This window comes from Lipotes vexillifer, unplaced genomic scaffold, assembly GCF_000442215.2.
Source record: "Lipotes vexillifer unplaced genomic scaffold, Lipotes_vexillifer_v1.1 scaffold98, whole genome shotgun sequence".
Lineage (NCBI taxonomy): Eukaryota > Metazoa > Chordata > Mammalia > Artiodactyla > Lipotidae > Lipotes > Lipotes vexillifer.
This window is the reverse complement of record NW_006799611.1, coordinates 2,082,986-2,097,877: the sequence shown is the minus strand read 5'-3', so window position 1 is coordinate 2,097,877 and position 14,892 is coordinate 2,082,986. Positions and strand designations below refer to the sequence as shown.

Genomic DNA, 14,892 nt, shown 5'->3' with positions numbered 1-14,892 from the left:
ACGCGACTGAGGAGGGGGTTCGGGGAGGAGGCTGTGTGGTTCCCGCGGCCAAAGCCGCGCTGGGAGGCGAAGTGCGCGGGCCGAGCGCGGCTGGGGGGACTCCGGAAGCCTTAGGGGCCACTTGAATGGAGGCCGAGGGCTTCGTTGACAGGTGGGGACACCGGTTTTGACGTGTAATGCTGGCTCTGTCTGTAGAGGAAGGGGTTCAGCGGAATGGGGGGGATTAGGGTGGAGGGAAGCCTTCCTCCTACTTTGTTCGTGGAAGAAAGGGAAAGGTGGGGGAGGGGCGGCGCTGATGTTATTGACAGAACATGTGCGCAAGGGACAGGGTGGGAGTATCAGAGGGGTGTGAGTGGACAGGGGCTGGCTTCGCTACGTGATTGGCGCAGAGAAAGGCTGAAGGGTGGGGTGGGAGGTGTATATCTGTCGGACGCTCGTCCTGGAGCTGCGGAGCGGAGGGAGTCGGAGGGACGGAGGGTGCGGTTGGGCATTTGGAGGAGGGACTATTGGGAAGATTTGGGGGAAATTGGCGGGAGGGTGGTTGAACTCTGCTGCTGGTGGAATTGGAGGTGTATGGAAAGGATGGGGCGCACGCGTGGCACACTCTGGGCAGGACCGGGAGGGTAGCTGTGAAGCTCGGTCGGCAGCGTGTGAGGGCCGCGGGCTGAGGGTGGGCGACGGGGACCCGGCCTGACTCCCTCCCTTCCCGCAGCCGCCATGTTCAACCAGCAGCAGCAGCAGCTCCAGCAGCTCCAGCAGCAGCAGCAGTTGCTGCAGCTCCAGCAGCTGCTCCAGCAGTCCCCACCGCAGGCCCCACTGCCCATGGCCGTCAACAGGTCAGCTCCCCACTGGAGGGGTGGGCGTCTCTAGACCTGCCCCTCTGACCCATGCCTTGGAGACCTCCTCCCAGCCCTTTCTCTCAGGAGCATCCCTGTCTGAGTCCTGGAGGTCATCAATTCCCACCCTAAGGGGGTGCTCTGTCTGCAGTAGAGGGGGGCAGAGAATGGAGGTGAGGGGTCTCAGGGAAGAGGGAGGGTTTGACTATCCCCAGAGCCCTCTGACACTGCTCTCAACACACAGGGGGCTCCCCCAGCAGCAGCCACAGCAGCAGCTCCTGAATCTCCAGGGCACCAACTCAGCCTCCCTCCTCAACGGCTCTGTGCTGCAGAGAGCTTTGCTTCTGCAGCAGTTGCAAGGTATGACTGCGGGCCCTGTCTCGCTCCATCTTAGTGGGAGATCCCCAGCAGCCCCACGGCACTGAATCTCATCAAATCCACACAGTAACCCTGAGAGGGAGCTGTGTCAGCGTCCTGGTTTACAGATGAGGACACTGAGGCTCCAGGAGGTGGAAGTCCCTAAGTTGCTCAGCTGAATGGAGGTCTGTCTGATCACAGAGGTGTACCCTTGGCCATGGTGTTAGCTCTGTGGGTGCTACTCAGCACAGTTTGCTGACATTCAGATTAGATGATATGATGGATGGCAAGATCTATTTTGACCACCCTCCTTTGCATCCTGTTTGACAGAAGAGGATGCCGAAGTCCAGAGAAGGAAAGTCATTTGCCCTGGGTCACATAGCATCAGAAGTGGCTGAGCTAGACAGAGGCCTGGGCCTTCTGACCCCCTGGGTCTCTGAGTGGGTGTCTCTAGCCCTCTGCGTTAAGCCTGTGTCCTTACCTGAGTTTCCCCATGTGGAGAGCAGTCTTTCATCTCTTCCTTACAAGAAGCTGCTCCCGATACCTTAGCCCCTGCAGGAGTAATCCAGGGGTCCAGAGACGTGGGGCCAGCTCATCTTCAGACCCAGCCTCTCCCGCACGGTAGCTGTGGCTTGCTGGCTGGTTCCTCAGGGCTGGGCACTGTGCTGAGGCCCTGACAAACCCAATTCCTTGACTCTGCTGACAACCCTAAGGGGAGATACACTCATGATCCCATTTTACAGATGAAGAAACTGAGGCCCAGGTGTTGATTAGTGGTCTTACTACAGAGCTATGTTCTGAGACACCAGGCTATCCTGCCTCTCAGCAGGGTATGCAGTCAGGTCAGAAGATGTGATGGTCATCACTCTTCAGCCCTCCTGGGGCCACATGGGTGTAGATGGTCCTGAGAGCTGGCTTACAAATGATAGATGATGGGTAGAGAGAGAAAACCACACACAGGGACCCACAATGTATATATATTTTTTCACTTTTTCTTACTCATTTTAAAAGTCATACTCTTCGGCCTTCCCTGGTGGAGCAGTGGTTGAGAGTCCACCTGCCGATGCAGGGGACGCGGGTTCATGCCCCGGTCCGGGAAGATCCCACATGCCGCGGAGCGGCTGGGCCCGTGAGCCATGGCCGCTGAGCCTGCGCGTCCGGAGCCTGTGCTCCGCAATGGGAGAGGCCACAACAGTGAGAGGCCCGTGTATCGCAAAAAGAAACAAAAAAACAAAAACAAAATAAAAAGTCATACTCTTCAAAGAAGAGTGAAAGAAATAGTTTAAAAAGAGTATAAGAAAACCCAAATTGTCATATGCAGATTCACTCCTAAAGAAAAAAACCACCCTTTAAAGTGTTGGTGTATTTCCTCCCCTTTTTTTCTAGGCACAAACTTGGGGACTTGTATATGATTGTGGTTATTGATATAAGTGAAAGGCTGTATCTTGTTTCTTTTTCACTGAATATAGTGGCATGATCATTTACCAAATGATTTGAAAGTCTCTGTAAAGATTGTTTTTGAACAGCTGTTTAATATTCTGCTGGAGGTGTGTGCACTTGTGTCCCTAAACTTTCTTAGCTGTTTTCTTCTACTTCTTTTCTTTTTTTTTTTTTTGCTTTAAATAATGGACTGAATATCATGTTTGAGAATATTCTCTTAGAATGGATTCCCAAAAGTAGAATGACTGGGTCAGGGGGGATGGGTATTTTATGGCTCTTGATAAGTATTGCCAAATTGCTTTCCCAAAGGACTGGACCAGTTTGCAATGCCACCAGCTACATATGACAGTGCCGGTCTCACCATGCCCACGGCAACATTGGGTATTATACTCTTGATATATATATATATGTATATATACATCTAATCTACTAATTTGCTTGGCAAAAGCTATATCATTAATGTTTTAGTTTACATTTCTTGGAGTGCTAGTGCGGTTGAATATTTTATATTTGTCTGTTAAACATTTGTAATTCCTTTTGTGACTTGTCCATGTGCTTTGTCTATTTTTCTTTTAGAGTGTGCCACCTTTTATCTTACTGTTTTTAAGAGCTCGTTAGCATTCTCTCTGCACATATGTGTATATGTATTTGTTTTAAGTTAATGTTAATTAAACCCTTAGTAAATACCAGGCACACTTTTATATCTCATTGAATCCTCATAAAACATTGTGAGTCAAGCACTATTACTATCCCCATTTCACAGATGAGGGAACTGAGGCTAAGAAGGGGAAACTGATTTGCTCAAGGTCACAGGTCTTGTACTGTGGAGTCTGCATTTGAACCAGTTCTCCCAGCACATCTGACCCATGCACGCCCTTAACCCCTGTGCCTCCCATCCCAGCACTGGGTCAGGGATTTAAACTGTCCTTTATTGGGTCACACAATTCCCAGTGCTGGATCTCTGAGTCAGATGAGGTACCTGCCCTTAAGGAGTTCGCAGGGTGGTTAGGTGGTGAGCAATGGGAAGCAGACAAGGAAATTGTGCAGGTGGTCCTAGAACAGGGAAGCTGGGGCCTCTGGGGATACAGAGAGGGTCTGGGAAGGCCTCCCAAAGGAGAATCACCTAAAGGGAGGAATGAAGGATGATTGGGATGTAGAACAGTCCAGACAGAAGAAACAGCATGTGCAAAGCCCCAGAGGCAGGCAGAGACCAGGCTTGTTTGAGGGATGCATGGGAGCATGTAGCTGGAATAAAGTGGGCACGTGTGTGGGGAGAATTGCGAGAAAGGAGGTCAGGGAGGTGCGCAGGACTGGACCTTGCCCGGTGAAGAATGGGCTTCGTTCCTGAGTATCAGGGAGCTATGGAAGGGTTTAGGCAGGGGGAGGGGCGAAGTCAGAATGTGGTTTTTGAAAGATCACTGTTTGCTGCTATCCGGTGCAAAAAGTGTGGCTGAAATTCACACAGGGGATGAAGTGGCTTTGGAAGAAGGGGGGTGGTAGGAGTGGAGATTTGAAGAGGGGTCAGGCTAGACTGTGGAGAGGAGTAGGAGGCAGTGTTAATAGAATCTGGTGTTGGCTTGGATGGGGGAGGGTGAAGAGAGGGAGGAGTCAGGAAGACGCCCAGAATCCTCTCCGGTAGCCAGCTGTGGACAGCAGTGCCGCTCCCAGAGACCCTGGACAAGCCACTCCTTCGCTTTGTGTCTATTTTGTCATCAGTAGAGAGGATAATGCTTACTCTGATGGTGGCTGGGCGGGGTGACTGGAGCCATGCATAGAAAGTGCTTAGCAAGTGCCTGCTTGCTAAGTTTCCCAGGAAACTTTTGATGAAGGGTAGCTGCTATTGGTAGGATAGTGTCTTATTATTCCAGGGACCAGTTATCTTGCTGGTTCTCCCTTTGGGTCCTGTGCTGAATCTTTCACATACCTTAAGGTGTACACTAAAGCATACCTGAGGGTGAGCGGAGTTGCTGGGGGTGCTTAAGCCACTGACCCGGCAGGCATTTGGGGTGGGAAAAGGCCCCCTTCCCTCCTCAGCTGGAGCAGAAAACGCTAGCCCTAAAGCCCCCTCTCCACCAGTGCTCCAGGTGGGACTGCGTCTTCGGCTCTCGCCTCTCCCCTCTGGCTGCCCTCGGGTGGGGAGGGTCCCCTTGGAAGTTAACTGTGATAATGCTTTGGGGGACTGACCCCTGACCCTAGCCTCTACCACCCAACCGCAGTTGTAATCTCTCTTCTCCCCTCTTTTCACACGCAGGTAACCTCCGTGGCTACAACCTGGCAACACCAAACCTGACAGCTCCCAGCCTCACACCCCCACAGCTGGCCACCCCAAATCTACAGCAGTTCTTTCCCCAGGCCACTAGGCAGTCCCTGCTGGGCCCTCCTCCTGTTGGGGTCCCCATAAACCCCTCCCAGCTCAACCTTTCAGGGCGGAACACCCAGAAACAGGCCCGGACCTCCTCTGCAAACCCCAGTCGCAAGGTGAGTGGTATCTGGACTGGAGCAGGCGAGGATGGGAATGGGAGAGGGTGTATCTGGGGATCAGCCCAGCTCTGCCCTCTCTGGCCCACATTGGCCTTTGGGCAGGTCATACCCCTCTTTGTACATCAGTTTCCTCGTCTGTAAAATGGGGAAGGGGGCAGGAGTTAGACTCGCTTAGTGTTTCCCAAACTTTAAATATTCCTGAACCCCGATGTGATTTTTGCTGTATCCAAACACCACCAGTACTATTATTTATTCCCTTTTTAATTACTATTTATATTATTTACTAATATTTCTCTCTTTTTGAAAAAACTGATATGTAACTGACATGTAACATTGTATTCATTTTAGGTGTATTCTACTAATTTTCTTTAAATCAACTCTGCCCAGTGGAAATAAAATGTGAGCCATACATGTAATTTAAAATTTTCTAGTAATCACAGTAACAAAGTAAAAAGAAACAGGTGAAATTAATTTTACTCGCATATTTTATTCAACTTAATATATTTTAAAACTTATTTCAACCTGTAATCAATATAAAAAATGAACACGGCATTTTACATTCTGTTTCTTTTTTTTTTTTTTTTGTACTAAGTCTTTAAATTCCAGTGTATATTTTATGCTTACGTCTCAATTCGGCTTCCAACATTTCCAGGGCTCAAAAGCCAGGCACACGTGACTAGTAGCTACTGTCTGGGATAGCACAGCTTTAAATGAAATAGCTGCTTCTCTGCTACATTTAGTTAAAAAGGAAACATTATATCGCTGTCTGAAATTAAAAAAAAAAAAAAGCTAAATTAATTGCCATACATAGAAGTAAAAGAAAAGTGACTGGGGGTAAAACAATGTTATAAAATCCTAAACTCTACACTGTTGCCAGCTGAAGGTTCTGAGCCTCCTCAGGCCTTTCCCTGACAAAAGCAGGAAGACTCAGAGAGCTTTTCAAAGGGAATAATATCCTGCCTGAGTCTGTCCTGTCCCTGAACGTCCTGGCAGCTCCTCACACACACCACACTCCTGAGAGCATCTGGCGGTGGAGGGGTGGAACACCCTCCTTTTCTGGCTGCTCTGGCGCGAGTCCACATCTGGAGGGGAGGCATTTGCCTCCAGAGGGGGGTCCAGGCGGCCTCTGACTTTACGGTCGGGCTTGTCCTAACACAGTCTGGCCTAGTGTTTACCTTCTTGCCCCCATTTTACATATGGGAAAACCGAGGCAGTGGGGTGGAGGTTGCCCTGGACTGCACAGCTGTCACGACAGACCCAGAGTCCAGCCCTCCTGACTCACAGGCCAGTGCCCATGTCGTGCAGGGTGAGGGCTGGGTAGTTTCTGAAGGGTGTGGAGTCCTGATGTGGTGCATGTTTGCACTCAGCCCTGGTTCCTCGGGCTTAGTAGGAGGGAGGGAAGCTGCATGTGGATTCCTGAGGCTTCCTGGGGTGCCGTGGAACCATGTGGAGCTGTGTGTTCATTTCACAAATGTCTGTTAAGTCCTGCGGAGGACTCACTGGTGCAGAGAAGGCATCTGGAGATGCTCTCCTGGAGATCTTGGGCTGGGGAGGGGGTGGTGGTAGTGGTGAGACCTTAATGCGAATAGTGCTCCAGCCAATGAATTATGACTATGAAAAATGCCACAGAAAGGAAGCCTGGGGCCCCTGGGGGCCTGTACTATGGGTTAGGAAGTCTTCCTGCAAGAAGTGCCTTTGAGGCTCTGGGAGAAGGCCTGGAGCTTTGGGGAAACAGAGAGAAGGCCAGTGTGGACATAGAGAGGGGGAGGGGGAGCATGGGGAGAGCTGAGGCTGAAGGGGTGGGCATGGGGTAGGGGCCAGATTGTGCAGGGGGGTGGGGCGGGTGGGTTGTTTCAGGCTTGGGGTAAGGAAGGAGTCATCCAGGGCTACGGGAAATCACGGGAGGGTTGCAGCCTGACAGAGATGAGAGACATGATCAGGTTTGAGGAGTGTCCCTCAGGAATTCCCTGGCGGTCCAGTGGTTAGGACTCTGCGCTTTCACTGCCGTGGCCTGGGTTCGATCCCTGGTCCGGGAGCTAAGATCCCGCAAGCCAAGCGGATGACCAACAAAAAAAAAAGAGAGAGAGAGAGAAGGATCCTTCTGGCTGCTTTGTGGAGAACGGGGTGGGGAATCAGGAGGCAGCACCGTGGACCACGTGAAGGCATTGCATCCCCCAAACCTGCATTTACTTAACCGGCAGGCAGCTAGATGGAACCCCCTGGACAGAATTCCTGGGGTGTTTAGGATCTTCTCTGGGGCCAGGCCCCGTCATCCTCTGGGGGACGTGTTGCAGCCGCTCTTGGGCAAGGGAGTATTTACTGGAGTGGGTGGCAGGTATCATAAATGGTTTCTGAAAGGAAGCAGGATTCTTCTTCTCAGACGGTGCCTGTGGAGGACAAGTCGGACCCCCCAGAGGGGTCTGAGGAAGCCGCAGAGCCCCGAACAGACACACCTGAAGGTGAGGGAGGGAGGTTGCTGGCCCTTCAGAGGGGACGCGGGTTAGGGCAGTGGGGTGCAGGGGTGGTCATGGAGGCAGGGATCTTGCAGGGTGGGTGCGGGGGTGAGCCCAGGCCCCATCTCCTGGAGCTCGTACGTGCTATATCCAGCACGGCAGTCATTCACCTGCCCTCCATTTCAGACCAAGAATCTCCCCACTGCCCAGATGGCATCACTAAGGAGAAACGCACTGCAGCACCTGAGCCTGAGTCTTGTGTGGCGTCTGAGCCACCAGCTAAAAGGCCAAAGAGGTAACTGATGCTGAAAACCTGCCCGGGGCCCAGGTACCCTGTACCCTGATTCCTCCAAAGGCAGAGGGTAGCGGGTATGTGGGGTGAGATCCTTCAAGGAAAGGGCCTTGATTTCTGGCTTGGAGGAATGTCAAACCTAATTCTTCACCTTACCTGGGAAGGCCCTCAGCCAGACGGACTCTGGCATCTTCACTGTGACTGAACCACCTGGAGGCAGGTGAGGTGGCCAGCTTGGAGGGGTGAAGATGTGAACCTGGAACCTCAGAGAGTGGGCAGAGGGTAGGCAGGCTTACAGGACCTCGGATACATATTAGCAAGCTGTGGGAGGTGGGAGCAAGTGATCCAATTTATTTAGGTGAAACTGGGACCCAGAGAGCCAAGGGGGCTTGTCCAAATCCCTAGCTTTGTACGTGGCATAGCTAGGACTGGAGCCTAGGTCATGGCCTTTCTTGGGAGCCCCTGGGGCCAATTGAATTTGATTTTCTTTTGATCCTTCCTAGCTCAGAGGAGCCCACAGAGAAGGGGACCCCAGGGCAGCTGCAGGCAAAGGTCCAGCCACAGGCCCGGTTGATGGCACCAAAGCAGACACAGACAACCGAGCTGCTGCCTGAGCCACTGGAAGCTCGAGTGCTGCCACGATTTCAGCCACGAGTTCTGCAGATCCAAGCCCAGGTGCAGCCACAGACTCAGCCAGAGACTCAGCCACAGATGCTACCATTGAAGGCCCAGGTGCAGCCAAAGCTGCAGAAGCAGGCACAGACACAAACCTCTCCAGAGCACTTAGTACCACAACAGGAGCATCTGCAGCTGCAGAAGGAGGCAGAGCCACAGAAACAGGTGCAGCCACAGGCACATTCACAGTCCCCAAGGCAGGTGCAGCCACTGCTGCAGAAGCAGGCACAGACGCAGACGTATCCACAGGTCCAGACAGAAGCGCAGCCGAGGGTCCAGCCACTGGAGCTGCCACTGGAGCAACCTCCAGTGCAGTTGCCAGTGCAGCCACTGGAGCTAAACCAGAGACAGCCTCAGACTCAGCCACAGGTGTCGGTGCCGGCACTGGAGAAAGCCCCAGTTCCGGTTCACTCTGCAGTGCTGGAGACGCCGCCCGATACAGTGGAAGCTGGAGCAGGTAAGTGAGCAGTGGCTCCCAGCCGGCCTGGTGATGGGACAGCTCTGCCTGAACCCTTCAGTCCTACCCTGGCACCGTCCAACCCTGACTGGGTGCTGTCTGGGACTGAGGGCTGGGCCTGGATCTAGGGTTTGGGGCCGTCTGCACTGGAGGCTTCAAGGTCCTGGATGTGGGCAGAGAAGGCGGCTCTTGGGCCTGGGTCCCTCAGGGCCCAGGTGGGAGATGGACCCTGGGGAAGCAGAGCACATCTGTCATTTCAGGCCTGGAGGAGGCCTCGCCGGAGCCAGTGGGCGCCCAGGTTGGCCTGGAGGAGAGCCAGGAAGAGCTGACCAGTGGCCTGGATGTGGGAGAATGTGAGAAAAGAGCAAGAGAGATGCTGGGGGTGGGTAGAGATGCTGATGAGGACCGCATGGTGCACCCAGTGGTGGGAGGGCCTCCTTCTGCCTCAGACCCCCTCAGAGCCCCCTTGGGTTTCCCCTCCTGTGGAATGTGACAGCAGCCCTCCACCTGGGTCCGTGGGCAGACCAGACTGGGTTTGGCAGTGGTTCAGTGACAGTGGTTCAGCAAACCCTCATGTGGTGCCTTCACATGCCTTTGCTCTGATGATCTGGAGGTACTTTTAGTGATAAGGGTCCCTTCCAGCCGGCTCACCCCGAAACTAGAGCCCCCAGAGCCCCCCACAGGTAACGTTGCTCCAGCGGAGAGAGCGCAGTGTGGAAGCCTGTGCCTGGGGCTCGGGGGCCCAGCCCTGCCTTCTGGCCAAACCCCCTCCCTTCTTCATGCGTCTCCATCTGTCATGTGGGGGGTGGCGTGGGTAGACTTTAGAGTGAGGCGGACCTGGGTTTGAATCCTGACTGTGGTGCTTCCTGGCTGAGCGAGCTTGGGCAATCACCTGACAACTCAGAGCCTCAGTTTCCTCACTTGTAAAGTGGGCTGTCAGGAGGGCTCCTAGATGTTTAGCATGGGGCTGGCCCACTGTAAGCGCCCAGCTGGTGGTAGCTCTGCTCCTACTTCCGGTGTAGGTGTGGGGTGCCGCGGGCTCCCTGAAGGTCACCATCCTGCAGAGCAGTGACAGCCGGGCCTTTAGCACCGTACCCCTCACACCTGGGCCCTGGTCCGGCGACTCTACCTGTGCCACCCCTGCGGCGGCCAGCACGCCCTCTAAGCAGGCCCTTCAGTTCTTCTGCTACATCTGCAAGGCAGGCTGCAGCAGCCAGCAGGTACCGCCCCCAGCGGGTGGGTGGGGAGGTCACATGGGTGGGCGGAGGGTTTGGGGTCTGTATGTGATGCCTAGCCTGCCCTTCCCACAGCTGCGTCTGTGGCCACATGGGCCCTCAAGCCCCACCCCCAGCAGCTGTACATTTGCTCACAAAACATTTCCTGACCAGCCAAGGGGGCAGGACTTTAGAGTTGGGTGGACCTGGTTCAAATCAGCCCTGACTGGCCGTGTGGGTTTTGGAAGGTGAATTCCACCCTTTGTGCCTCGGTTTCCGCATGTGTCAGAGGAGGAAACATTTAGAACCCACCTCTAGAAAAAAAAAATAGAACCCTCCTCACTGGGAAGTTCTGGGGATTCAGCGACTTGACACTGAAGTCATAAGCCCCAGGCCCGGCCCAGAGCGAGTGCAGCATTAATAACAGCATCATACTGGTATGATTATTACTATCGCTATTGTTACCTTCGTCCCTCTGTACCTCCCCTGAGCAGAGTCATGGGGACCTGGAATTTGATCAGACTGCTCCTCGCCTCGGAGGCGCTCAGTCTCCAGGGGGAGCAGAGGCTCTGGCTGGCGTGTACTCACTCTGTGCCTCCGTTCACCATCCTTCTCTGGGCCACACAGGGTTGTAAGAGAAATGGCCTCCCAGCGGAGGTGGGGTGACCATGAAGCTAAGGTTGGAGGCCTCTTCCCCGGGCTGCACTCTAGCCCACTGTTCTGGGGCTCAATCCTCACGCCCCTTCCTCCCTCTCGCCTGCTGCAGGAGTTCCAGGACCACATGTCGGGGGCCCAGCACCAGCAGCGGCTCGGAGAGATCCAGCACATGAGCCAAGCCTGCCTCCTGTCCCTGCTGCCTGTGCCCCGGGACGTCCTGGAGCGAGAGGACGAGTGAGTGGGGGATCTCAGAGCCGCTGTAGGGAGGGTAGGCGGTCTCGCAAGCCAGCCCCGGCAGAGAGGGACCCTGAATCTACCATCCACGAGGTCTGCCTTTGGGTTAAGCATTGCCCTCCCTGAGACACCTCGTCACACCACTAACTGTGTGGCCTTGGACCTCAGTTTTCCTTATCTGTAAAATGGCCTCACGAGGGGTGTAATGCAGGAACTCATGAGCTAGACAGTCTCTTAAGGTTACATCCAGGCAGGAACAGTGTGACCATCTATGTGGGAGGGAAGTGGGTTGTGGCACACCCTGCTCCCCTGGCATATGTGCTAACCCCAACCACAGGGGCCTGAAGGTCAGGATCTGCTCATCTTGTGGCTTGAGGTTAGAGCTTCCCTGGGTCACCCCCTTTCTTTGTCGTGGGGGCTCGGTCCATCAGAAATGTCAGCCCTCCCAGAGTCTGGGACTGGCTCGGGGTGCTCTGTGGGCAATCACTGAGGCCTGCAGGGGCTGGGAGGCATCATCAGTGAAAGAAACAGGATGGTGCTGGCTCAGGACACGCTGGGGGATATGGGCTGTGTCTCACAGGACAGCTGCCACTCAGCTCCAGACCTCCTGGTTTTTCAGAGGCATCTAGAAGCCTAGATTTGTATGTGAATCTCCCAATTTCAAAATGTTAACAGCTAGTTCAGAATTAAAACAAGATGAAACAAGTCCTGTGGAGGCCAAATCAGACCCTTTCAGAGGCTAGATAGGCCTTGGGTCAATGGTCGGGGACTGTGCCATGAGCATTTATAGAGGGTCACCGCTTGAAGCTCCCCGCATGGGGTGAGGGGACAGGAAGGGCCCTCGGGTGGCGTCAGCTTGCATCTCCTGCATGACGGGAAGCACCGTCTCCAAAGGCTTCTGTGTCTCTGTTAGCCAGTTCTCACTAAGAGAAGAGCTTCCCTGTGGCTTTGTAGGATGTTCTCCAGCCTTAAGGCTCCCTTTGCTTGCTGACCTAGGAGTTATACTTAGGCCAAATCATCATAAAGACAGGAGAAGGGTGACTCATAGAGTTGTTCCTTGCAGAGTTAATGCAGTGGTGAAAAAATTTAGTTGGAAATGATCTATCCAAAACTAGGGGATTAGTTAGATCAGTTTAAGTCTTATCTACTTGGTGGTAGAGCTAATTCTAGGGAATTTCTGATAATGTGGAAACATGTGTGATGAAGTGTCAAGTTAGAGCAGGATCCAAAATAGCATTTGCACAATGAGTTTGATTATATTCAATATACAAATAGATCTTGGGCTTCCCTGGTAGTGCAGTGGTTAAGAATCTGCCTGCCAATGCAAGGAACACAGGTTTGAGCCCTGGCCTGGGAAGATCCCACGTGCCGCAGAGCAACTAAGCCCGTGCGCCACAACTACTGAGCCCACGTGCCACAGCTACTGAAGCCTGTGAGCCTAGAGCCCATGCTTCGCAACGAGAGAAGCCACCGCAACGAGAAGCCCGCGCACTGCAACGAAGAGTAGCCCCCGCTCGCCACAACTAGAGAAAGCCCGCACGCAGCAACGAAGACCCAACACAGCCAAAAAAATTAAAGAAACAAACTAATTAATTAATTAATTAATTAAAAAAAAAAGATCTTGTGACAGAAGAAAACTGCAGGGTTTTAGCCCAAGCTATAAGCAAGCTTCGGGTGGAGGGGATTCTGATTACACTGTCTTCTGATGATGTCTGCCCTTGAATCTTGACTTGGCCCTGTACAGAATGTGGCGGTCCTTCCGATAGGCTGTGTGTCCTTCTGACACAGTCAGAAACTCTGGGCTGATCCCATGCCAGGCCCCGGGGATGCTGGGGTGGTGTCCTGGCTTCCCAGAGCTCGCAGTCCAGTGCGGGCAGAGAAGGGATCAGGTCCTCCCAATCCATCGTGGAAAATGCTGTAGCAGTGGCACTTTGGGATCCCAGAGGGGGGCCTGGCTACCTGGGATTGGGAGAGGTCCAGAAATGGGGTGAGGGGGAAGAACAGCTCTGGGAAAGAGAGGTTTCATCTAAACTGAAGGGTAAGAGGAGATCTCCAGGCCAGATATCCTCAGTTCTGTCACTGTCCTGGTGGCCTCCTGGTATCCCAGATGCTTCTAAATCTCATTTCTCCCCTCAAGTTTTCTCTCTTATTCCTATTTAAGTATTCTTCCAGATGAGCCTCAGGACCATTTTGTTAAGTTTCCAAAAAAACGATTCCGTTGGAATTGCATCCCGTTTATGGAGCGTCTGGAAGAGCTGCTGTCTTTCCAACAAGAATGCGGTGTCACACTGTACTTGTTTTGATTGTCATCATTTAGAGAGCCTCCACCCAGGCGCTGGTGCAACACCTGCCAGCTCTACTACATGGGGGACCTGATCCAGCACCGGAGGACGCAGGACCACAAGGTATGAGGGCCCACCTGCTGCGAAGGCGCCCAAGCCCAGGGCTGGGGAGGAGGGAGCCCAGGTTGGGAGCAGAAAGTAAACGTCAGCCTTCGTCACTGCGTGGCCGTAACTCATGACGAGTCAGTCACGTTTCCTCTTTGGGCTTCAGTTTCCCCATCTGTCCAGTGTGGGCAAGGCACCATCTCACCCTGCATTCAGCCTCGGGGCTCGTGGGGTCCTCAGGTGCCTGCCCTCTCTCTCTGTCTTCCGACGGTCCTGTCTCTGTTACCATCTGTCATCCTTCTTTATAGCACAGGGACGGGATGTGTTTGCCTGTGTTCTGTGAAGCACAGCCAGCTGATTACAGAAGTGGTGGGCCTGCAAGTGGGAGGTGAGGTCTCGCTGGGCCCTGCCTGGCTGCACCTGGGGATGCTGCCCGCCGCCCACTTGGCCTTCCTTCCTGTCCCCAGATCGCCAAACAATCCCTGCGGCCTTTCTGCACTGTTTGCAACCGCTACTTCAAGACCCCCCGCAAGTTTGTGGAACATGTGAAGTCCCAGGGGCATAAGGACAAAGCTAAGGAGGTAACCCCAGCTCCCCCAGAGGACATGGGCCCAGGGAAGAAGGGTCTTGGCCAAGGCCACACAGCAAGTTGAGGTGTACTGCAGTCCAAATTCATGGCAGGTCCGGAGGGATGGAGTGCTCTGGGGTGTGGGGAGGATGGGGTGTCGCACCCTGGCTGCCCAGAGCTGACTTGAGTCTTCACCCACTCCCTGGGAAGCTGAAGATGCTCGAGAAGGAGGTTGCCGGCCCAGACGAGGACCACTTCATCACGGTGGACGCCGTGGGCTGCTTTGAGGGCGATGAAGAAGAGGAGGAGGACGACGACGATGAAGCCGAGATCGAGGTTGAGGAGGAATTCTGCAAGCAGGTGCCTGGGGGGCGGTGGTGTGGAACGGAGGCTGGAGGCTGGACTCCCAGCCCAGGAGAGACCTCACCCCGCCTCCCAGGGGCCGGGAGGCACTGTGCTGGCATCTTTGGGCACTAAGGCCTGCCACGATTTAGTGTCAATAGGAACTCTATTCAATATGACGATATGTAAATATACATCATGACGCCTATAGGGTGGCAGGTGAAATATGCAAGGTCTTCAAAGCCTGGCTGCAGTTTTTACTTGTGGAAGAGAAAGGGCATCCTAGGGCAAGAGAACAGCATCATAAAGGCACGGAGAGGGCTTCCCTGGTGGCGCAGTGGTTGGGAGTCCGCCTGCCGATGCAGGGGACGCGGGTTCGTGCCCCGGTCCGGGAAGATCCCACATGCCGTGGAGCGGCTGGGCCCGTGAGCCATGGCCGCTGAGCCTGCGCGTCTGGAGCCTGTGCTCCTCAACGGGAGAGGCCACAGCAGTGAGAGGC

At 54.0% G+C, this 14,892-nt stretch overlaps 1 protein-coding gene across 2 annotated transcripts in view; it reads left to right on the top strand.

Moving 5' to 3' along the window:
- CIZ1 (CDKN1A interacting zinc finger protein 1) overlaps nucleotides 1–14,892 on the top strand; it is a 17,904-nt gene that overhangs the window by 570 nt on the left and 2,442 nt on the right. Inside the window, exons 1-14 of one of the 2 annotated variants that reach the window (XM_007471760.1) lie at nucleotides 736–836; nucleotides 1,081–1,196; nucleotides 2,943–3,014; nucleotides 4,885–5,111; nucleotides 7,495–7,573; nucleotides 7,754–7,862; nucleotides 8,363–8,722; nucleotides 8,807–8,991; nucleotides 9,252–9,373; nucleotides 10,014–10,211; nucleotides 10,972–11,096; nucleotides 13,414–13,501; nucleotides 13,951–14,064; nucleotides 14,262–14,411. In XM_007471760.1, coding sequence (XP_007471822.1) covers nucleotides 823–836; nucleotides 1,081–1,196; nucleotides 2,943–3,014; nucleotides 4,885–5,111; nucleotides 7,495–7,573; nucleotides 7,754–7,862; nucleotides 8,363–8,722; nucleotides 8,807–8,991; nucleotides 9,252–9,373; nucleotides 10,014–10,211; nucleotides 10,972–11,096; nucleotides 13,414–13,501; nucleotides 13,951–14,064; nucleotides 14,262–14,411 — 1,959 coding nt within the window. In that variant the 5' untranslated portion in view covers nucleotides 736–822. Of the gene's footprint in view, nucleotides 1–712; nucleotides 837–1,080; nucleotides 1,197–2,942; nucleotides 3,015–4,884; nucleotides 5,112–7,479; nucleotides 7,574–7,753; nucleotides 7,863–8,362; nucleotides 8,992–9,251; nucleotides 9,374–10,013; nucleotides 10,212–10,971; nucleotides 11,097–13,413; nucleotides 13,502–13,950; nucleotides 14,065–14,261; nucleotides 14,412–14,892 lie in introns of those variants that run through there. The other variant, XM_007471759.1, reaches the window with a different exon arrangement.